At 39.8% G+C, this 21,114-nt stretch overlaps 4 protein-coding genes across 7 annotated transcripts; 3 read left to right on the forward strand and 1 right to left on the reverse strand.

Moving 5' to 3' along the window:
• Positions 1 to 397: 397 nt before the first annotated feature.
• sytl1 (synaptotagmin-like 1) lies at positions 398 to 10,872 on the forward strand. 4 transcript variants are annotated; one of them, XR_006100381.1, is made up of 16 exons: positions 398 to 592; positions 2,528 to 2,651; positions 4,000 to 4,151; positions 4,254 to 4,374; positions 4,454 to 4,505; positions 4,599 to 4,635; positions 4,732 to 4,772; positions 4,975 to 5,085; positions 5,232 to 5,398; positions 5,501 to 5,603; positions 5,842 to 6,003; positions 6,350 to 6,428; positions 6,578 to 6,677; positions 6,913 to 7,118; positions 9,771 to 9,969; positions 10,000 to 10,872. XR_006100381.1 is itself a non-coding variant. In XM_042436596.1 (15 exons), exons 2-15 carry the CDS (start codon positions 2,530 to 2,532, stop codon positions 9,911 to 9,913), a joined length of 1,596 nt encoding a protein of 531 aa, XP_042292530.1. In that variant the 5' UTR covers positions 398 to 597; positions 2,528 to 2,529; the 3' UTR covers positions 9,914 to 10,871. The 4 variants fall into 4 exon arrangements, 3 of the variants coding, with proteins under 3 accessions (XP_042292530.1, XP_042292529.1, XP_042292531.1); XM_042436596.1 differs by having other exon boundaries at positions 398 to 597; positions 9,771 to 10,871; XM_042436595.1 differs by having other exon boundaries at positions 9,771 to 10,871.
• A 1,078-nt stretch (positions 10,873 to 11,950) lies between these two features.
• On the forward strand, positions 11,951 to 15,894 carry LOC121912892 (zinc finger and SCAN domain-containing protein 21-like). Its single transcript, XM_042435423.1, has 2 exons — positions 11,951 to 12,160; positions 14,553 to 15,894. The coding sequence occupies exons 1-2, from the start codon at positions 11,986 to 11,988 to the stop codon at positions 15,464 to 15,466; spliced, it is 1,089 nt and encodes a 362-aa protein (XP_042291357.1). The 5' UTR covers positions 11,951 to 11,985; the 3' UTR covers positions 15,467 to 15,894.
• Positions 15,895 to 16,075: 181 nt separating this feature from the next.
• On the forward strand, positions 16,076 to 18,594 carry efcab1 (EF-hand calcium binding domain 1). Its single transcript, XM_042434482.1, has 6 exons — positions 16,076 to 16,330; positions 16,483 to 16,641; positions 17,705 to 17,809; positions 17,919 to 18,070; positions 18,281 to 18,385; positions 18,482 to 18,594. The coding sequence occupies exons 1-6, from the start codon at positions 16,255 to 16,257 to the stop codon at positions 18,533 to 18,535; spliced, it is 651 nt and encodes a 216-aa protein (XP_042290416.1). The 5' UTR covers positions 16,076 to 16,254; the 3' UTR covers positions 18,536 to 18,594.
• rbm48 (RNA binding motif protein 48) lies at positions 18,551 to 20,598 on the reverse strand. The gene is made up of 5 exons (XM_042434481.1): positions 20,450 to 20,598; positions 19,999 to 20,189; positions 19,759 to 19,904; positions 18,866 to 19,407; positions 18,551 to 18,758 (listed from the first exon to the last, which is right to left on the reverse strand). The coding sequence occupies exons 1-5, from the start codon at positions 20,576 to 20,578 to the stop codon at positions 18,696 to 18,698; spliced, it is 1,071 nt and encodes a 356-aa protein (XP_042290415.1). The 5' UTR covers positions 20,579 to 20,598; the 3' UTR covers positions 18,551 to 18,695.
• Between the last annotated feature and the right edge of the window lie 516 nt (positions 20,599 to 21,114).

The following is a 21,114-nucleotide window of genomic DNA, read 5'->3' on the forward strand; positions in this document are numbered from 1 at the left end:
AGCACACACCCACACATCATCGACACCGAAGTTGAGGCCGGCCTCATGTGCTGCTGGCTATTCTCTCTTCTGCTTTAAAACAAGCATAGATCAATGTTTGTATATGTATAATGTATGTGTGTGTGTGTGTGTGTGTGTGTGTGTGTGTGTGTGTGTGTGTGTGTGCGCGCGCGCGCGCGCGCGCGCGTAGCCGAGTGTGTGTATTTAGCAGGTGTGGACAGTGACAATAAAGTTACATCCCATCTCCACCCTGCCATTTGGTAAAACATCCGTGTGTGTGTGTGTGAGTCATATCACACAGTCAAGCAAACACACCGTATCAATCTGAAGCTCCAACACACACACACACACACACACACACACAGAGAGAGAGCCACTCTCCCTCTCTGTGTTTTCTGTTTGTTCCGCCTCATGCTCTGCTCACAGCTGAGTGCAGCCTCTGTGCGGACTGACTTCGCAGGGCGTGTTCACACCGTTTACTCAACACACAGACCACGACACACACACATACACGCACACACACACACACACACCGCACTCTGGACTACTTTTTTCCAAACTTTTCACAGATGCAACTGCCGGAAGCTGTCAAGTAAGGTAACAGTTTTGGTTTGACTTTTCTTTAAATGCTTTTCTCTCTGTGTGTGTTTTTAAATGAATGGTTGTTTAACCTTTGGTCCAGGAGGTAAAAAGTGGCGACAGGTGTCCTCTCTCTCGCGGTGTTCATGATGAGGAAAGTGCCGCACGGGCCTATATTTCCTAAAGGGAAACTTCATGTAGTTAATAATGACCTGACTACTTCAACAGTTATGTTATGAATGTAACATTAAACCTTTAAAATCGTCTCACCTTGTGTTAAAGGTACAGTAAACTGCAGATGAGCGCATCACAGCCAAAATCATTACAAAAACGATTACGCAAAGAACTGTAATATATCTTATGTCATGTATTACATACATACTATTACATTTTGTGGTTGGGTTTAAGTGTCAGGTTGTGAAAGTTGCAGTGTCTGGTTGCACTGTATCCTGTTTGACAAACTTTTACAGTAGAACCTCTTTGCGCATGCGTTAATTATTCAGCGGTAACAAGCCTCAAGGATGTGGACACACACTCACGCAAAGAAATTAATATATTACTGCAGGTTAGTTTGTTCCATACGCGTGTGTGCTTTCTTCTCTTTTTTAAAAACACGCCACAGTGACAGAACAAGTGATAAATGAACATTTATTTGCATTGTTGTTGTTTTATTAGACAGTTGATAGATGAGTAGAGCTGCAATGATGAGTCGATCCACAGAAAATATATGAAACACTCTACTTTGAATAATAATTCGTGTCTGATATGGTTTTTTCCACAAAAAAAGTTAAATGATCTTGTTAAAATCATTAAAATTGCATCTACTCTCGTTAAATATTCCAGAATCAATAAATATGTAAACATTTTTCATTTCAGAAGTTTAACAGCTGGACACAAGATGTCTCCTGCTTCACTGTAAAGTCCATTATCAGTGTTTGTGCACTGGAGACTTCAAGTTTCCACATCACACTTGTGTAAGTTGAAAGTTGGACCAGAATTGGCTATTTGTGATGTCTCAAATCTTGCTTGTAGGCTCACCCCCTTAAAACTAGATTTTCAATGAGCACAGAGAAACTTTCCACTTTCAGCAGATGAAAGTGAAAACAACCTTCTAGTGTCAAACTCTGCACGTAAATTATTCTGCACAGTGAAGTTCAAAAATCCAACTGTAGGAACAAGAAGAAAAATATATTTGAGTGGAGGGGGACATGATTTTATGCTTTTCTTTTTCATATATGATATGAATATTTTTAGGTTTTAGACTGTTATTTGGACAGAACATTGATAATGAAAATGATGTTTAGTTGCAGCCCTACAGCAGAGAGGATTTGAAGCAGGAAGGGATGAAAGTCATTGAAGCAGACAGGAATAGCTTACCTGACACAGCATGTGTCCTCTCCCACTGAGGTACCAGATCAACTGGAGGATACAGGATTTCAAAGTGTACTGAGCACAGTGTTTCCCAAACTGGGGAAGTTCTCCAAAGGGGTCAAAAGATAAATATGAGGGGTGTCGAGGTAATTTACAGGATAGGAAAGAAGACAAAAGATACTTCTGCTACACAAACTAATGTATTTTTTCAAAACATTTATTTAATGTGTGCTTGTTTCATGTGAAAAGTTGGATACTTTTACCTCTTCAGGCCTAAAAAATATTCAAATGAAAATAATCTGAGAGGGAAAACTTACTCTTTGGTGGGAGAACTACTAACAGCTATTGACATGTGATACAAAATTTTAAAAAGCTAAACCTCCAAGCTGCTGAAACTATACCAGTCGTACACTAGACATCATTTAGGTTTCAGTGCTTTTTAAAAAAATGTATCATAATGAAACAGCAACATAATGCATGTTTATTTTATACGCTGGTACGACATTAAGCGTTACCAGCAGGACACAGTGTAATTAGTGATTAACAGTCACCACATATTTATGTACTTCTCACTCAGGGATGGAGGGGGAGCGGGTTGACTCTCTTGACCTGAGCCACCTGACAGAAGAGGAGCAGTCCGCCATCCTGCAGGTCTTACAGCGTGACTTGGAGTTGCGTCAACGTGATGAAGGACGTGTAAGGTCAGAGGTGACTATTTATCACTTTAGGTGACAGTTCTGCTCTGTAATTAACACTAACATACAGACAGGTGGCAAAGTAAAGGAAAAACCAGCATAAAATGTCTCAGTAAGGTGTTGGACCACTACAAGCCGGCAGAATGGCTTCAGTGCTCCTTGGCATTGATCCTACAAATCCCTGAACTCGACTGGAGTAATGAACAACATTTGATATTTCCTGATTTGGAGTTTTGATGATGGAGAGCACTGTTTAGATCTGGTGACTGTAAAGGTCACAGCAAACAGCAAATGACTCACATCATTCATACTCATCAAATCACACAGTGACTCCTTGTGTCACTCAGGATAGAAATGTTTCAGCATCGGACAAAGGCGATGACTCAGAATATATTTGTATTGACTTTCAGTCACAGTTAAGTCAGAGATCATGGCAGGATGTTGATGCCTTAACTGTATCCTGTAGTACACGTGTAAAGATGCATCGACATTTGTTATGTTATATTTCTCCACTCATTAAGCGGGTTTTTCCTTTAATTCATCACTCATCTGTATGTTGTAGTTTAAGATAGAAAAAACCTCGTATAAATTAAGTTTTAATGAGTGCAGGAGCGATCTCATTGGTCGATTGAAACCTCTGGGAAGTCAAACAACTACAGCTATTCGTTGCATGTTGGCTAATCAGCAAGTTATTTTGCTCTTCTCACTGAGTTTTAAATCAACTATGAAATTATTACTGCCAACTGTATGTACAGCTAGAAATGCTGTTGATAGCTGAGCACATGGTCAGAAAGCCCCATAGAAACACTGATTTTGTTAATGAAGTCTAATAATCATCCTGTTTGTGGTGCTTGTTTTGATTGATCTTTAGATTGGGTCTTAGATTGTATCTGCAACTACTTTCATTATAATGAGGAGAGAGAGATTTTGTCAAGGACATTTAATTTATAATGATATATAGAGAACAGAAAAGCAGCAAATCCTCACATTTGAGAAGCTTGGCATCTTTATTTGATAATTGACTTAAATGATTAATCAATTAGCAAAAAAATTCTGTAGATCAGTTAATTGTTTAACTGATTAATTGTTTCAGCTCTACTTAAAATATCAGGATGGAGGATTTATCAAAGAGAAAAGAGTACGAGACATCTTGTTGTTGTTGTACATAGATATCAGGCAAGTGAAATTTTGAGAGTGTGTGTTTTCTTTACACTAAACTCATTGCGTGTCAGTAAGTTCCAGGACACCAGCGACAGCAAAAACTATAAAACCCTCTTGTTTGACATCAGCTGACTTTTGCAGACAGGAGATTGATTGTTTGCTTATTTAACTTGGCCCTGTGTCAACGTTACAGGATCCTCGAGCAGACAGAGACAGACGCAACGCGACTGCGCTCTCTGACGGGAGCATGGTTCAGCGAGGAGCGTAGCAAACGCCATCGCAGCTGCACGTCTGGCTGCGACCTCGTCCACGCCACCATATGCCACAGGAAGACAAAGGGCAAAGGTTATTTTTCAGTTAATGCAGTGACAATATTGTTGACCAGTGTGGTTGTTTCCTTTATGTAACAGGGATATCCCAGTGATGGCTCTGTGGTTGTTTCCATAGTAACAGATGTGTCTCTGACTGGACTGTTCAATGGAGAGACGAAGGAAACCTCTCACAACAACAACACATCTCCTGAGGCAGAGAGGAGACTGAAGGAGAGCAAGGATGAGGAGAGTGGAGGGTTAGTCAGGCAAAAATCACCTCATTAGTTGTAACATTTGTGTGTAGCTGCATTTTCCAATTTCAATTTGTGCTTTCAGGAGTCAAGGAAGTTTGAAACCGACACCCGCAACAAAAATTCCTGTCGCACAGGTCTGTGTGCGCATGCTCGTTTCTCTTTTCCATGCTTGAAAAAGTTTCCTGAATAATCATCTAAATATCAATAAATATCATCTTCAATTCCAGAGTCTGCAGCATAGAAGTGGTTCCTCCTCATCCAAAGGTATGAAAGTTTCTCTCTCACTGTCTCTGTACCTCGCCAGCTGTCTCTCATCATCATCATCATTATTATTATTAACAACTCATTGTTCTGCTGTAGAGTACGAAAGGAGAAGTAATGGCCACTCAGAGGAACCTGAGGTGATTATAACACACACCCACGTTCATAATTAACTACAACTTTACGATTGGTAAACACTCCCTTTGAATAGCTGCTATTCCACCTCCTGTCCATGGACTTTTACCTGAAACTGAGTCCAAATTTCAGTTATTTAAATATCTAAATCAATGAAATTGTGATTAAATATGATGCTGTATCTGAGAATTGTGTGTGTGCTTTTAGGAAGACTTTGACGGTCACAACGGGGACACTGACTCTCTGAGCAGCAGCCTGACAGAGCCAGCATCTCTGAGAACCAGCAGCTCTGCCAGCAGCCTTCATTCTAGCTACACGGTACACACACACACACATAAACACGCACGCACGCATACGTGCAGGCACACACGCACATTTGATTAATTGACCATCCAGCGACGCAAGATGACTCAGCTCAGGACAATGACGCAGGAGCTGATCTCTGTTCTACGTGTGTGTTGTAGCTGAGTGGAAGCATGATGAGTCTATTCAGCTCGGGGGATTTCGGAGTGGTGGAGGTGAGGGGCCGCATCCAGTTCTCATTGGTCTATGACACGCAGAAGGAGGAACTGCAAGTCAAAGTGCATCGCTGCGAGGACATCGCCATAGCACGCAAGAACCGCTCGGACCCGTAAGTGTTTAGAGAATGCGTGTATACATATACCACGACAACACTACCACATATAGAATCAGTCAAATAATCTGCGTGTGTGTGTTTGTGCATGTTTCACAGATACGTTAAAACCTATCTCTTGCCGGATAAGTCGAGTCACAGCAAGAAGAAAACTGCAGTGAAGAAGAAGACACAAAACCCAGTCTATGATCAGACGCTCCGAGTGAGAAACTCTCTCATTTACATATTACATAAAGTGGCAGCCTTCACAGAAATCCCCCATCTGCCACGTGGACCTCAGCTCTCCTCCACGTGTCCTGCCACATGACCCACAGTCTCCAGTTATTTCTCCAGTCTTGAAGATACCCTTTTAATAAATTCCCAACTTTAAAGTCAACAATGTTTGTATGGTATATCTCAACAAGTCTCTTTTAACTGTCTGACTCCTTCTCATCTTACAGTATAAGGTGCGTATCGGTGAGCTGCGGAGCCGGACCTTGAACCTGTCTGTGTGGCACGCTGAGCCCCTGGGGAGGAACGTGTTTCTGGGGGAGGTGGAGGTGGCTCTGGGCCTCTGGGACTGGACCTGCACACAGCCACTCTGGCAGGACCTGCAGCCACGGGTGGGGACAGAATTGACTCGCATGGAAAGAAATACACACTGAAGTAGACATATAAATTTGCATTTGTATTTGAATACTCCCAGATGCCTGCATTTACGTTTGTTTAGTATCTGTGTCTCTGTGTAGCAGCAGTTTTAGAGACACAGAATACAGGAAGGAGTGTCTCTTGTGTCTGGGAGAGCTGAAGGGAGATGAGGACATGCTGTGAATTTCAACTAAGGTTTTATGTAACCTTAATCTTCTCCTGCTTCCACACTTTTGCCTCTCTGCCCCTGTCTCTTTCTTCCTGTGTCTTTTCTTTTATCTTTTCTTTTTTTTCTACTCCCCCTTCACCTTCATATTACAGGTTCATTTAAATCCAGAGTCAATTAGCAATCGTGGGATTGTCATACTCTCTATTAAGTTCATCCCAGAGGGATTCGAGGGTGAGCAGAGCACACTTATCATGGATGCACATTATGTCCTACCTCAATACCACGATCACTTGAGTCTCATATGTTCTGTGTGTGTGTGTGTGTGTGTGTGTGTGTGTGTGTGTGTGTGTGTGTGTGTGTGTGTTTCTGCATGTGGTAAGGTGGTGGTCTGCCTCTAACAGGAGAGCTCCACATCTGGCTTCGGGAAGCTCAAGGTCTCCTATCCAACAAAGGAGGCACTATAGACTCATTTGTTAGAAGGTGTGCCAGCTTTGCCTCATATTTCCTGATCAATTTTCTGTCCTGGAAACAATTTAATTTGTAGAAATATGCAAAACTGTAGATGTCCATTATGTCTAATTTTGTGATTTATCATGATTCTCCATTTCACGCATATTTATGATCATAATATCTTAGTCTATTACCAGAATTACAATCTCAATCTTGAACAAATTAGTCCTGGTTTGGCTCATAATCACACTCTACACCCCTCAAGCTACATACTCCCAGATGCCAGTCGGCAGAGTGGTCAGAAGACGCGGGTGGTGAAGCGCTCCATCAGCCCCACCTACAACCACACCATGGTGTACGATGGCTTCCACACCAGCGACCTGAGAGAGGCCTGTGCTGAACTAACTGTCTGGCAACGCGAAGGGTTAAAGATGCACGTATTAGGAGGGGTTCGCCTTAGCTGTGGAACTGGTGAGACAAGTACATTTTGACAGTTTTATTTATGTTTGCATAAAGTGCATTGCATTGCATTTGCATATAATAAATAACACGTGCTCAGCCTAACTCTTTAGTATCATGTTTCAGGCTGGAAACAAAAGCTTGTAGTCTTTCCTAAAGTGACAGATTCTTGTTTTTGATGTTTTTGCTAATGAGCAACTGTTTTTTTCCTTGTATAAACAGAAAATGCATCACTTCCTTTTGAACTTTTCTCAAGACATGGATTAAAGTAGCACATATACAAGCTTTCAGGAAGCTGAAACAGTTGGCAAAAAAAGTATAAAAACAGACTTTTAGGTACTTTTAATTATGTCAAGATGTGGATTATGCTTTAAACACCTAGTGAAGTGGGAACCCTATTGTCAGAACACTGAAGATGGCCGCCCTGGTGGCTCAGGGATTAAAGCGCAACATCCCCAGTTCATGTCTGGCTTTGTTGCATCTCATTCTCCTGCTCTCTCTCCTCTCATTTCCTGGCATCTCGCTACTTTTAGCTAACAATCATAAAAATTGCCAAAAAATGTATTTTCAAAAAAACACTTCTACTGTATCTTTACTTTGTTTTGAAAGAAGCTGTCAGTACTGGTGATCAGGGACAGTATTTATTCTCCTGTGCTGCAGTCCTTGTGGTCTACACAGGGAGTTTTTTCTCTACTCATGATTTGTTTTAGAGGGATGCAGAGTACAGAGATTTCTCCATTTCTGCACCTCAGAAGGGCTGTTGTTGACAGTTTGCTTTTGTAAATGCCTCACTCATATGTTGATCTTTGGGAGTTTTCTATACTATAAATTAGTAAGTGACTGGAGACTTGATATGACAAATGGTTTGCAAGATGATGGATGAAGCTCCAGCATTTCCTGTTAGGGTGGTAAAATTCAGCTTCTGCGTCAAGATATGAGACATTAAAGCGGTCAACTGCCCGGTCGTTTTAGTTTTATAGTCAGCTTTGTTGATGGTGCTATAAAAGCTGTTCTCTGCTTCATCTACAGTGGTGTTTTGGAGTGGTATGGTAACAATATTTCAGTCCATTGCTTTACTGCATTTTGTCCTGTTGGCATGTCAAGCATTTCAGATGGTCGTGTCATCAGAGTGAGGTCATTTCTGGGCTCCTACAGAGCGTCTCAATGTTACCTTTGTCAGACTTGTGGCTGCTGATATCTGTCACATACTGTAAATAGCAAGATGGGGTGATGTGGGTGTCACTAGGTAAAATGTTTTCAGTATGTGAGCAATGTGAAAAACAATTACGACTTAAGCTAATTTAGTTGTTGTGAAGTAGTTAGCGTTGACAGTGCTATTTGTGTATTTGGTTTGGACTGTGTAGTGCTGATGATCTAAACACTGACAGAGCAACAGTTTCTGTCTCATTGTGGGTTTCCTGAAGGAAGATGATATCAGTAGAGTGATGTGAAGTAATGACTTCGATGAGGGTTTGCTGTTGAAGACTAGCACTGTAAATAACTTTTTTTTCATTATTGATTAATCTGCCATTACTTTCTAAATTAATCAATTAATCATTTGGTCTGTTAGACATGAAAAATAGTGAAAAATGCTCATTACAATTTACAACAACCTTTCGTGGCAAATTTTGCAATTCTACTCTGACAAAGAGGAACAAGACCCTCTCACAGTATTGTCACACTTTGTTCATGCTCAGAGCAGCACAAAGTTAGTTTGTAATGTTCACACAGATGAAAAACTGTTCACACCTTTTATACCTTGGAAATCTTCCCTCTTGTCAAGGCTGCTTCTTCCAGTAAACATCCTTATCTGGTTTTGTTCTCATCTAAAGTACTGTGGCAGCCTTGTTACCCTCTGACGCACCATTTTAGCCTTGGCCTTTCTAAATAGTTAACAGTTAGCAAATTTTCTGCTCACATTCCCAAAGACCAAGATAGACGTTCAATGAATTCTTCTGTTACATTGACAGTACTTCAGTATGTAGTCAAGCTAAAGTTGTCTCAGTTAAAGGTTACATGGTAAGATGCAGAATGATCAAACATAGTGGAAATTAAACATGATGACATGTGCAGTAACTGTATTTAAACATGTGCAATAAAGATATTCAAACTTAATTATATGTGTACAAATCCCAGGTGACGTCCTCAAATGTCTTATTTTGTCCAACCAACAGTCCAAAACCCAAAGATATTCAGTTTGCTATAATGTAAAACAAGAAAAAACAGCAAATTGTCACATTTGAGAACCTTGCAACCATCAAATATTTGGGAGATTCTTTGTTTTAAAAATTACTATAGTGATGAATTGATTATTAAAATAGATGCTGACTACTTCTGTTGATCAACTAATTGATTAATTGTACTCTTTTGAAGACAGATGTTCCATATACTTCTATGAGTTCCTGGGTTGGTTGGTTGGTTTGTTGTTGCTCTTGGCTGTGACTATGATTTGACAAAACATGAACACTGACACAAAGCCTTTTATTATAGATAATAATTATGTCTTACGCAAGAATAAAATGAGGAAATACAATGTATGCTCAGACAGTGAGCATGCAATCATGTAAATGTTGGTATGGTTTCTATGGCCTCATTAGATGAAGCAGCATTTCTCAGAATGTGGGTTGCAGATAAACATCAATGTGCGTTTTTTTTCATCGGCAGGTCTGAGTTACGGAGAGGCCGTCAGCTGGATGGACTCCACAGAAGAGGAGGTTGCAGTGTGGACCTCCATGATTGAAAACCCAAACCACTGGATCGACGCAACACTACCAATCAGAACTAACCTCACACACCGATCTCTCTAACGCACCTTGCACACACACACACACACACACACACACACACACACACACACACACACACACACACACACACACACACACACACACATACATTCATACACTGTTCAAATAATGTAATGGACTGAAAAGACACCCTCAGCACATTTAACCTTTCTGTCACAATGACACACATACACCTTATATTTCTGTCTTTCCTACATACAAACACAGGAGTCAGTAAGGGTGCAATATTGTGAATTAATGGTGTAGATTATAAATCTAGTATTTAGTTTTGAAACCAAATTTGTCTGCATATCAAATGTTTTATTGTATGTATTGGTTTAGTTGTTGTCTTATCTTACAGAAGTGATTTCATGATAGTTTATTAATTAAATATCAAACCTGAACTAATGAATACTTTAGTGTTCTTCATTGCTTACTGAGTTAAGTTATTATGTTACATCCTTTACAATCACCTGATTATTTCAGTCACAACCTTCTGAAATACTTTCGAGCATGCTGGAAAAACAGGCCTAACCACACTCACCCTGAAAGAACATCTATTCTAATTATTCAACCAACTGTGAGAGAGAGAGATAATGGAGAGATTTTTGTGTGTCATTACTGCACTTGGATAGGATAGAAATGGCCTGCAGATGTATATGTTTAATATTCCTTTTGATGTATTAGAAGACTACCATCTTGTGGTCATACAGTGTACCTATTCTGTGTACTTTTCATGCAAATTGCAGAAAGGACAATGAGGAATAAGGTCGAGAGCATCAGAAGAGAAGACAATGTAATGTAGTCTGTCCTCACTTAAACTGATTTACGTCATGTATTAATCTTCACATGCATCATTAATAAACAGGGGAGCAAAGCTTTTATGAGGGTCAGAGCTCCTGTCCAGCAGATGGCGATCTTTAAAAAAATAGCCTCAAAACAAAAATAAAACAGGAAGTAGAGCTTTGAGCTCCAAAATAAAAGCCTGATAAGGGACATGAGTTTGAGGTTTTTCATCATTGAATCTTTTTAGATGTGAAGTCATTTCAGTTACATCTTATTTTAGTTGACTTGACACCAGATGATGAGCTCCAGTCCCTGTGCTGTGCTTTATTTATTCAGCCAGAAATGTGTTTTTCTTCTTGTTCCTTCAGTTGAATGTTTGAGCGTCACTGTGCAGAATGATGTAAGAGCAGAGTTTGACACTAGAAGGCTGTTTTCACATTCATCTGCTGAAAGGGGAAAGTTTCTCTGTGCTCATCTTAAATCTATGCCTGCAAGTATGAGTTGTGACATCATAACTATGTTGGAGCCAATCAGGGTCCAGCATGCAGCTCACATGTGTGATGTGGAAACTTGAACACTGAGAATAGACTCTATAGTAAAGTAGGAGACATATTAAACTTTTGATGTTAATAATATTTGCATACTCGTTGATTCTAGATTTTTTCCAATGAGGGAGAAGGAGTAGATGTAATTTTAGAAATTTTCAAGGAAGTAGTTTCAACAAATTATTACTCAAACAGTATTTCTTTAATGTCTTCAAACATGTCTGGAGGGGATCTTTAAGATCCTTCCAATATATGTGCTAATTATGTGTATGTTTGAGTCTTTTAAAGGCTTTGCATATCTACACAGGAGTTTCTAGACATTCTGTTTGAGTAGACCTCAGCTCAGGTTATCCCACCTCTGAAGTTGTACCATGATTATACATGAAAAAGGGCCAAATGTTAGAGATATGACTAGATAAGAGGGTCAATCTTATGATTCTATCATTTCATTTAATAGTTAAGATGATGTATACATTTGATTACTGCAAATAAAGCGGCACACAATGAAGCTGGAGCTCTTGGTACCCCTTGGAGACCAATTAAAGCCCGATTTTAAGTTGTCTGCTTTGCCAAGAGGAGATCCTGTAACCTGTGAATGGCCTCTTTTGCAAAAAAAAAAAAAAAGGAAAAAAAAGTTTAATTTACTTGATAATACATTTATTTTGACAGTTGTTACTGGAAGCATATGCTTCACTCTGTTCAGCTTGACACACTGACACCGGTGGGCATTGTGCTGTAGAAGAGGGTTGATAGTTGTTAAAAATGTCTCAGATGCAGCTGCTGAGACTGTTCATCAGTGAGCGGCTGAGTGCAGCTGCAGAGGAGATCTTTGCAGCGGTGCAGAGGACGTTAACAGAGGCTGAGGAGGAAACTGCTCGCTTCAAACAGGACAGTAACCATCATGGACTTAAAGAAGAGGTGCACTTACACAGCAAAGGTTTGATTTAAAGAATATTGTATATACTCCTCAGGCTCTAGGCCAAGTTAATTATTGAGGTTTTCTGACCTGCTAAACGTGTCAGAATAAGTTATAGCAGAGCATAGTGGACAATGGAGGAGAGTAACTAAGTATATTTACTCAAGTACTCTACTTAAGTCCAACTTTGAGGTACTTGTACTTTACTTGAGTATTTCCATTTGATGCTACTTTATACTTCCATTCCTCTACATTTCAGAGGGAAATATTGTACTTTCTACTCCACTACATTTATTTGACAGGATTAGTCACTTTTCAGATGAAGATTTTACATAAAATAATATATTTTAATATTCTGTTGTTTAAATTGTTGATCTTATGTTTTCTTTTTAAAGCATTTTGTGTGAAAGGTGCTATATAAAGTGTACACTCATATATAATATAATATGATGCAGTTCTATTACTATTCATCTATCCAAAGTATCTAAAATCGGCTCTATGTCAATAAACTACAACATTAAAATGCTCTCACATGTACTTGTTAGTGATAGAAACAAACATTAGAATATACTATAATAATATAACAGTCTACATAAGGAGTACTTTTACTTTTGATACTTTAAGTACATTTTGCTGATAACACCTCTGTACTTTTACTTAAGTAACATTTTCAATTCAGGACTTTTACTTGTAATTGAGTATTTTTCAACGACAGTATTTCTGCTTTTACTTAAGTAAAGGATCTGAGTACTTCGTTCACCACTGATAATAGATAACGCAATCGGTGATCAATAGAACACAATCATGAGGGTATTTGTATCGGTCCATGACCAAAAAATGTTAATTTTTAAAATCAAAAACAACATGTTGTACTCATACAAAACGGGGAAAAAAATCTTGTGGACTTGTAATCTTGTGGTCACCATACTCAGCACTCATTCATGCTTTTGATGATATTGTTTGGTCTTGTAACAACACATACTAACCAACTTAATAAGGACCTTTGTACATTGTCTCTAATGTGTTGAAAGTTTCCCCTCTAAGTGTGTGAGCAGCTCTAGTTGATGACTTTGAGTGTAAATTTTATTTGCTGCCACTACACTATCTACACTAAAGCCAGACCAGCAGACATGAAGAGACACCAGCAGCTGAAGACCTGTACATCAAGAAAATCATTACTGAGACAGACCTGCATCAGAGTGCAGTCGCCAGGACGAAGGATATTGTACTTCTTTTAGTTAAGTACAACAAGTAGACAATTTGTCAAAGCGTGACCTTAACTGGAGAGAGAAAATTACTGTCACACAGGCTTCATTTGTAAGTTTGATAACTCAACTATTCATTGTTCATGCTTACCAACAAGCAGTCTAACACAAACAATTCAATTATCTTAATAACTTAACTCAGAGCTACCCCTGTGATGCAATGGATGATCACAAAGCCCTGTGATCAGTGCTACCAGTAAACGGTGCCCTTCCTGCTTCAGTGGAGCCCCTCTGGGTGTACCTCCAGTGTGTAGGACCTGATGCTGCCAGAGAGGAAGATACAGCTAGAATGTCCCTCGGCTCTGGTACAAGCAGTGATGGGAGTTATTTATCCAGGAATACAGCATGCAGTGTGTGGACAAGAGTGTGATAAGACCAGCCCTCCTGCCCCCCTACATCTGACCACCCAGGCTAGAAGCTCTCCTTAAGTCTTCCCCTTAAGTCAGCAACCGTCCACCAGCTTGTGAGGAGTTTGAAAGTCTACTTTGTGACCTCAAGTGGACAAAAATCGTTAAATGCAGCTTTAACTAAGAATTATAACTATCTTTAAATAAGTATGAGTATTTTTGGCTTTATTATGTTGGACACAAAGGAGAGCTGACAGGAAATGAGGGGAGAGATGAGGGATGACATGCAACAAAGGTTCCTGGACTAACTACAACTAGAGACATTGCAATTACATGATTTCATTAAAAAAAAAAAAGGTAAAGAGTCTTAGAAATGGACTCCCACTTTTGAAACACTATAACTTTTCTCTCTTTCATGTAAAGCTGCAACAATTAATCGAACTGGCAACTATTTTGATCCTCGAATAAGAGTTTTAATCATTTTTCAAGCAAAACATTTTCTGGTTCCAGCTTCTCAAATATACATTTTTCTGTTTTTCTTTGTCACATATGACAGTGAATTAAATATCTGAAGAAATTGTAAATGCAATATTTTCACTAGCTTTTAACATTTTTTAGAATAAACAATTAATTGGGAAAATAATCGGCAGATTAATCAATAGTGAAAATAGTCTTTAGTTGCAGCCCCTCTTTTATACATACTAGACTGGATAATAAAGTGCTGATATTAAGGTAAACTGTAATCCATGAGTAAAAGGGAAACTGAATTTAAACAAATATCTCACTCTTTCCTCTCAACAGACCCACCTCAGGTTTTTGTCTGTGCAGGGGTGCAGGAACTCTACCAGCAGGCGTGGAGTCCTGAGAGCTGCCACAACAACCCCGCTGTAGGCCAGGAGGACTGTGACCTGCTGGTCCAAGAACCTCCAGCAATCAAACAAGAACAGCAGGGGTCATGGAGCAGTCCAGACACTGAGGGAACTGGCGCCAACACCTTTAAATTCCCTCCTGTTTGCGTTTATTCAGAACTGCAAAGTCATGACACAGGAATTGAAGACAGAAAGCCTGAACTCAGTTCCTCTGCTGACCACAGAGAGGAGGGAAATCCTCAACCAAGCACTGAATGTTGCACTTTTTTGCCAGATTGTTCAGTAACTCTCAGTAACATGGGGTCTGAGTTGAGTTTAGAAACACTGACAGACTACAGCACCAGTAAAGATGTGAAAGTCCACACAAAGAGCCGCACAAGGAAAAAACAGTTGACTAAAAGTTGTGAACCACACACCCCGACTCCACCAAACCAAGACGCACAGAGAAGCGGCAAATCCTACTGCTGTCGTTTCTGTGGCAAAGAATTCAGCCGCAGCGTTCACCTGGCCACACACACTCGTATCCACACTGGGGAGAAACTGTTCAACTGTGAAGTGTGTGGTAAGGAATTTCGACATGGCAACAGCGTGATCGTGCACATGAGGATTCACACCGAGGATAAGCCGTACCGCTGCAGGATCTGTGGGAAAGAGTTCCGCCATGTGGGCAATTTGAACGTACATATGAGAATCCATACAGGGGAGAAACCCTACAGCTGCAAAGTGTGTGGGAAGCAGTTCAGTCGAAATAATTTGATGACAAAACACATGGCTGTACACACAGGGGAGATGAGTTTAGGCATGAGGAGTGTCTCAAGAAGAGGTTCAGTTGGCATGCCTTCATGAGAGTTTTGAAATCCAGGGTTAATGAGATAATGATAAAAAAAGAGGCAGATATGCCCTTATAAAATGAAAGGAAAGGAGATGATGGGTTCCAATAGCTTTTGTGTGTAAATTAGTTATGATTTTGAAGGTCAAATCATCTTTTTCATACGTAAAATCCGGACTAATACCTTTCAGGTGGTAAAGATTTTTCTCACAATAATCATATAGGCTTAGTGTCTCTTCACATCATCTTTTATTTGCATTTAAATGTAACAGATAAGACCTTCTTATAAAACTAATGTTTTATAATCCCTGATTAAAATTTAGTTTAATCTTTATACATATTTAGCAGGAATAATGTGACTGGATTTTGGTGGGAAAGAGAAATGAACTGATTGGTTTTAAGATTTGGGAGTAACAATGGAAAGAAGGAATTACACTGGTAGATTTAAAAAAACAACAACATATGGAGTAACTACAGAAAGAAGGAGGATAAATAAAGTTTTTGATTTCAGGTCAAGAGAAATTATAACATTTGTGAGAGCGCTTTCTCAATAAACTCCCAACAGAGAAAGAGCAGGCACAAATCACACTGACAGATGCAAAAAAAATAGTTCAGGCATTTGAAAATGTATTTACTTTGTACAGCCACAGCAGATATTTTTCTCCTGCTTTATGTGAGAGCTGTTGAACAGCACAAACTTAACTTTTCAAGCAGTGGTGCTACGCCGTTGCCATGGCGACGACATGTCAACATCGCTCTGGTCGGACCACTGCTGCTCTGCCTGTCCTGAGTCCTGTTTCTAAACATGTCGGAAATGTCTGCTATGAACAGAAAACTGATACAAACCCTGGCTGAAACAATCTCAAAACAAGTGGACCACTGTGAGTATTATTTAAACTCCACTCTGCCTCATTATCTGGTGCTAAACTAAGCTAATGTTCCAGCTAGGTGCATCCTCCGCTGCATAGATTTGTATTGTATTTAGCAAACACGCTACTTTGGAAATGTAAATTGTCTATTCTTATGATCTCAGTCAATAAAACAGAGGTTGCCTGCCTTATCCGAGAGTTTGACGTGCTGCTGGGGGAGCCGGCAGTCCCTGGAAGAGCCGCCAGCGGCCTGGACAGAGGCAGGTTCAGGAGCATCCTGCACAACAGCTTTGGGATGACTGACGACATGATCATGGATGGAGGTAATCTGCCTCCGTAACTAAGTACATTTACTCAAGTACTGTACTTACGTACACTTTTGAGGTGCTTGTACTGGTAATGTAATGGAGTATTTTCTTTTGATGCTACTTTATATTTCCACTCCACTACATTTCAGAGGGAAATATTGTACTCTCTGCTCCACTACATTTATCTGACAGCTTTAGTTACTTTTCAGATGAAGATTTGACACAATGGATAATATAACAAGCTTTTAAAATACAACACATTGTTAAAGATGAAACTAGTGGTTTCCAACCTTTTTGACTTTTGATGTTTTACAAAAAGCAGTGTGTAGTCGGGGTCACATTTCAGATGTCTATGAGCTGTTAACAGCTCCACCAAATAGTGATTTTTCTCTCTAAACTTCTCACGTGGTTTAATTTCAATAAATGTTCAAATGATCCAATATTTCAGCAAAAATCAAAGATTAGATAAAAAAGTCTAAAAACTGAAAACAGATTTGTTTATTAGAACGTTGTTCTTCTTTCCTCTCCATTAATCATTTCACGACCCCTCTGGTTTATCTGATGACCCTTTGGAGGGGCCCGACCCCTAGGTTGGGAACCACTGTACTAAACTGAGCTAACTGTATATAAAGTAGTTCAAACTAGCTCCACCTCCAGCAGCTACAACAGTAACATGCTGCTCTAACACTGATGCTTCAATATTAATAATTTAATGACGTCATATATAATAATATATCAATCAGAGGGACCAAACCACTACTTTTACTGCAATACTTTAACTACATCAAACTGATAATACTTATGTACTTTTACTTAAGTAGGATTTTTCAGGCAGGACTTTTACTAATAATGGAGTATTTTACATTGTTGTATTAGTACTTTTACATAAGTAAAGGATCTGAATACTTCTTCCACTGCTATCTGTCTATTGCTGACTGATATTTTGCAAAATATGAGTCATTTTATATTTCCAAGGACAGAAACAATGATTCACAAATAGCCTGCAGTCATTTAGAGTCCTTATGACTGTCTGGTTACATAAACATGCTCTGAATATCGCTAATGATCTGTCCTCCAGTCTTCAGGACATTTGACAAAGACAATGACGGCTTTATTAGTATGAAGGAGTGGGTTGAGGGGCTGTCGGTTTTTCTTCGTGGGACCTTGGATGAAAAAATAAAATGTAAGTTCTCAATCTGACTTTCAGGGCTAAACATGCATACATACACGTAATAAATCTGAGTAACAATGTATTATCCAACTAATAACCCTTCTCTGTTTTCACGCCTCAGACTGCTTTCATGTGTACGACTTGAATGGTGACAACTACATCTCCAGGGAGGAGATGTTTCATATGCTGAAGAACAGCCTCATCAGACAGCCCATTGAGGAGGACCCTGATGAGGGAATCAAAGACTTGGTGGAGATCACACTGAAGAAGATGGTGAGACGTTTACTGCTCAAACATCATGGTCTATTTGTACAAACCTGAGTTATTTCTGCACAATCAAAGCTCCAAACGAGCTTCACATTTTAATGCTTCATGGAGGCAATATGTAAGATAATTCTCTGTACATAACGTTCTAATTTATTAACACCTTGATGAAAGAGAAGTTGACCACAAGCACGTTTCCAATGTTGTTTCCATTCATAGGACCATGACCATGATGGCAGGTTGTCTTTTGCAGACTTTGAGAATGCAGTGAGAGAGGAGAACCTGTTGCTTGAAGCTTTTGGAACCTGCCTCCCCGACTCCACGGTAATCACAGATTAAAAGGCCTTTGAAAACCGTAACAGCTTAAATTTCCAAGTCAAATATTCTTAATCTTATGTTCTGTTTTCCTTCTATTTTTAGGGTATTGAGATATTTGAGCAGCACGTATTTCATGATCAACTGGACCAATGGTGAAATAATAGTCGTGTGCACTTTCAGCTGCATATTCTTTAATAAAATTGTTAATAGCTGTTTCCACTTTGATGCAAAATGTGTAAATTAAAAGAAGTTGCCAAAAGAAACAATTTGAATGTTCATTTTTGGTGGTTGTCCAACACCAAGACAGCTGGTTTGATCAAATCCGGCGACGTGGTTTCATCTTTTTCTCCACTGGTTTGACGTCAGGAACAGATCCCACCTACAAAAGATGACATTGATTTTACGGATATAAATTACGACATTTAGACTACAATGAATAACTCATGTTGTTCCGAATTCCTATTAAAACATCAGATATGGGCTAACCTGTTTCATTGTGTTCCTGATCAGGCTGACAGTTGTGTTCAACGATACATCCTCCATGTCCAGTTTAGGTTGGTCTGGTAGTTTGGGCCCGATTAGTGGCTCATTTTTGCCGGTAACGTCTGTCAGTGAGTGCTCCGCAACCTCTTCCATCTTGCGTTTTCTGTTCTCCAAGTGTGTAGTCCTTGGTACAAATCTGACTGCAGAGGCCAGTCTGTGCTCTGAGTCTCTGTCTTTATGTGAAGACGTTTGGCTGGAGCTTGAACTCTGCTCTGGCTGCTGTTTTGTGTCAATGATGGCATTATGTAATGTCCCCATTTTGTCCTCTGTTGTTAAAGTCCCAAGTTGATTTTTATGTCCGTAGTAATGATGTTCCTGGGGAGGTAACGGCAGTAAAGGAAAGCTTGAATAATGGCCCACATTTGAACTCTCTCCTGTATTATCACAGTCAGATGTTTGCTCGTGTCTGGCAGTGATCTTCTCTGATGTGGTGTCTGATGGTGTGGGCTCCTTGTTCACTGCCTGCTCCTCTTCCTTTTCTCTGGCTTTGTAGCAATAATATAAGAGAAAACATAGTATCAACAAATAGTTCAAATTCAGGTTTAATTATCATTCCAACTAGAGCAGCAATGATTAATCAATCGATTAGTCGATCAAGAGAAAATTAATCAGCAACTATTTCAATAGTAATATCTGAGAGGGGAAGAAAAGGAGGGAGAAGAAAAAAATTCCAAAACAAAACAAACAGCAACAGAAAGCTGAGACGAACACACACAAAAAACAAGGCTTTACTCAAAGTAAGGTTTTTTCAGGGCTAGTGTATGTGTATGTGCCTTAAAAACCTGTGTGCAACAAGCTTCTTTTAGAGTACATTTATATTTGATGTCAAAATGTACCTTTATTCTGAGCCGCCCTTATTATGTATCTCCTCCGGTCCTGCAGCTTCAGTCTGGTGTCCTCCACAGTCTCATATTCAGGGACGTAGCACACATGCAGCACACCACCAAAGAAGCTCTTCTCATCCATGTGTCGTTTGGCTGCTCTGAAACAGAGAAATTGAAACAGGCTGATTCAGAAGGTCTTTTCCCTGTTGCCAGTGATGCAGTATGGTTGACAAGGTCGTCTTCATCATGAACCTGGCACTGGTGAGTTTCTGGAACTTGACAAGATAAACCTCTGTGAACGCCTCAGCTGGATACTCGTCCAGGGGCCTGTACTCCTCCACAGCTCCGTACAGGGCACACAGCTGGATCAGCTCTGTCATCACTCCGATAGCTGGGACCCCCTGGACCATCAGGTAACGGGACTCTAAGTTGATAGTGTACACCTGACAACACACAAAACTTAATGTCAACAGCTGACCGCAGACACTTGAAACTCTACGTTAAGTTACATTGTAGGAGAAAAGACAACAGTATTCTCAGTACTTCGGGTAGGACGATTATGGGTGGACAGGTTATCTGTGTAGTTTTTATATAACTTTAATAGATTTAAGCTACACTATAGTTAGGAGTCGCAGTGCCTCATAGCTTCAGATATATTGTGTCTTTTCCTTCTTGATATTTACAGATAGTAACGTACTCTTACCTTAACAGATTTAGCTTTTCTTCCTTCTCTATATTTTGGTCGAGAAATGCATACTTTCCGCTGTTCGTGGTGTTTGTAAACCTCTGGGACTCCCCAACAGCCTGAGTTGTTGTTGCTAGGGGCCGCCATGTTTCAGGAAACAGTTTCTTCTTCTTCTTTGGTGTTTTAACGGACGGCAGTTGGCTTCCATGTCGTCGCATTACTGCCATCTGCTGGAGTCAATTAACTCCTACAGTGTTCTGATTGTTACATTTCTCCTATCAGCTTTGTTCTCTTCTGCCCCCCACACTCCAGTATGTTCTTTAATCCTGTTCCTGTTATCCCTAATCTTTCCATTTCCTCCATCATGTCCTTTCTGATATATATTTATTGCAGTTCACAATGGTCACAAAGACTGGTTGGATGCTTACCTATAACATGAAGTGTGCTGTGGTAGATTGCTGTGTCCTATTCTTAATCTTGTTATTATGACCTCTTCTTTTCTGTTCCCTCCCCTGTGTCTTACACTGCTTATGCTGTTTTGAATTAAATGTAAATGTCTCCCCCTTATCTCCTGATTACAGTGTGAAATATTTTGTTCTTCTTCTTTTTCTGTTTTATGACAACCAGCGTTAAGAAGCATTATCTCCACTTACTATGCTGGAGTGTGAATCAGAGTTATCTGT

This window comes from Thunnus maccoyii, chromosome 15 (assembly GCF_910596095.1).
Source record: "Thunnus maccoyii chromosome 15, fThuMac1.1, whole genome shotgun sequence".
In the NCBI taxonomy this organism is placed as follows: domain Eukaryota; kingdom Metazoa; phylum Chordata; class Actinopteri; order Scombriformes; family Scombridae; genus Thunnus; species Thunnus maccoyii.

What these genes read in the sequence shown, in the direction of transcription:
- efcab1 (XM_042434482.1), top strand. Translation starts at nt 16,255, where the DNA reads ATGTCGGAAATGTCTGCTATGAACAGAAAACTGATACAAACCCTGGCT. An exon ending in AGATCACACTGAAGAAGATG is followed by an intron (nt 18,071 to 18,280) that starts GTGAGACGTTTA and finishes TTCCATTCATAG; the next exon opens with GACCATGACCATGATGGCAG. An exon ending in CCTGCCTCCCCGACTCCACG is followed by an intron (nt 18,386 to 18,481) that starts GTAATCACAGAT and finishes TTCTATTTTTAG; the next exon opens with GGTATTGAGATATTTGAGCA.
- sytl1 (XM_042436595.1), top strand. Translation starts at nt 412, where the DNA reads ATGCTCTGCTCACAGCTGAGTGCAGCCTCTGTGCGGACTGACTTCGCA. An exon ending in CAGGAAGACAAAGGGCAAAG is followed by an intron (nt 4,152 to 4,253) that starts GTTATTTTTCAG and finishes TTGTTTCCATAG; the next exon opens with TAACAGATGTGTCTCTGACT. An exon ending in CAAAAATTCCTGTCGCACAG is followed by an intron (nt 4,506 to 4,598) that starts GTCTGTGTGCGC and finishes CTTCAATTCCAG; the next exon opens with AGTCTGCAGCATAGAAGTGG.
- LOC121912892 (XM_042435423.1), top strand. Translation starts at nt 11,986, where the DNA reads ATGTCTCAGATGCAGCTGCTGAGACTGTTCATCAGTGAGCGGCTGAGT. An exon ending in GGTGCACTTACACAGCAAAG is followed by an intron (nt 12,161 to 14,552) that starts GTTTGATTTAAA and finishes TCCTCTCAACAG; the next exon opens with ACCCACCTCAGGTTTTTGTC.
- rbm48 (XM_042434481.1), bottom strand. Translation starts at nt 20,578, where the DNA reads ATGGCGGCCCCTAGCAACAACAACTCAGGCTGTTGGGGAGTCCCAGAG. An exon ending in GAAAAGCTAAATCTGTTAAG is followed by an intron (nt 20,190 to 20,449) that starts GTAAGAGTACGT and finishes GTGTGTTGTCAG; the next exon opens with GTGTACACTATCAACTTAGA. An exon ending in TCAGGAACACAATGAAACAG is followed by an intron (nt 18,759 to 18,865) that starts GTTAGCCCATAT and finishes CATCTTTTGTAG; the next exon opens with GTGGGATCTGTTCCTGACGT.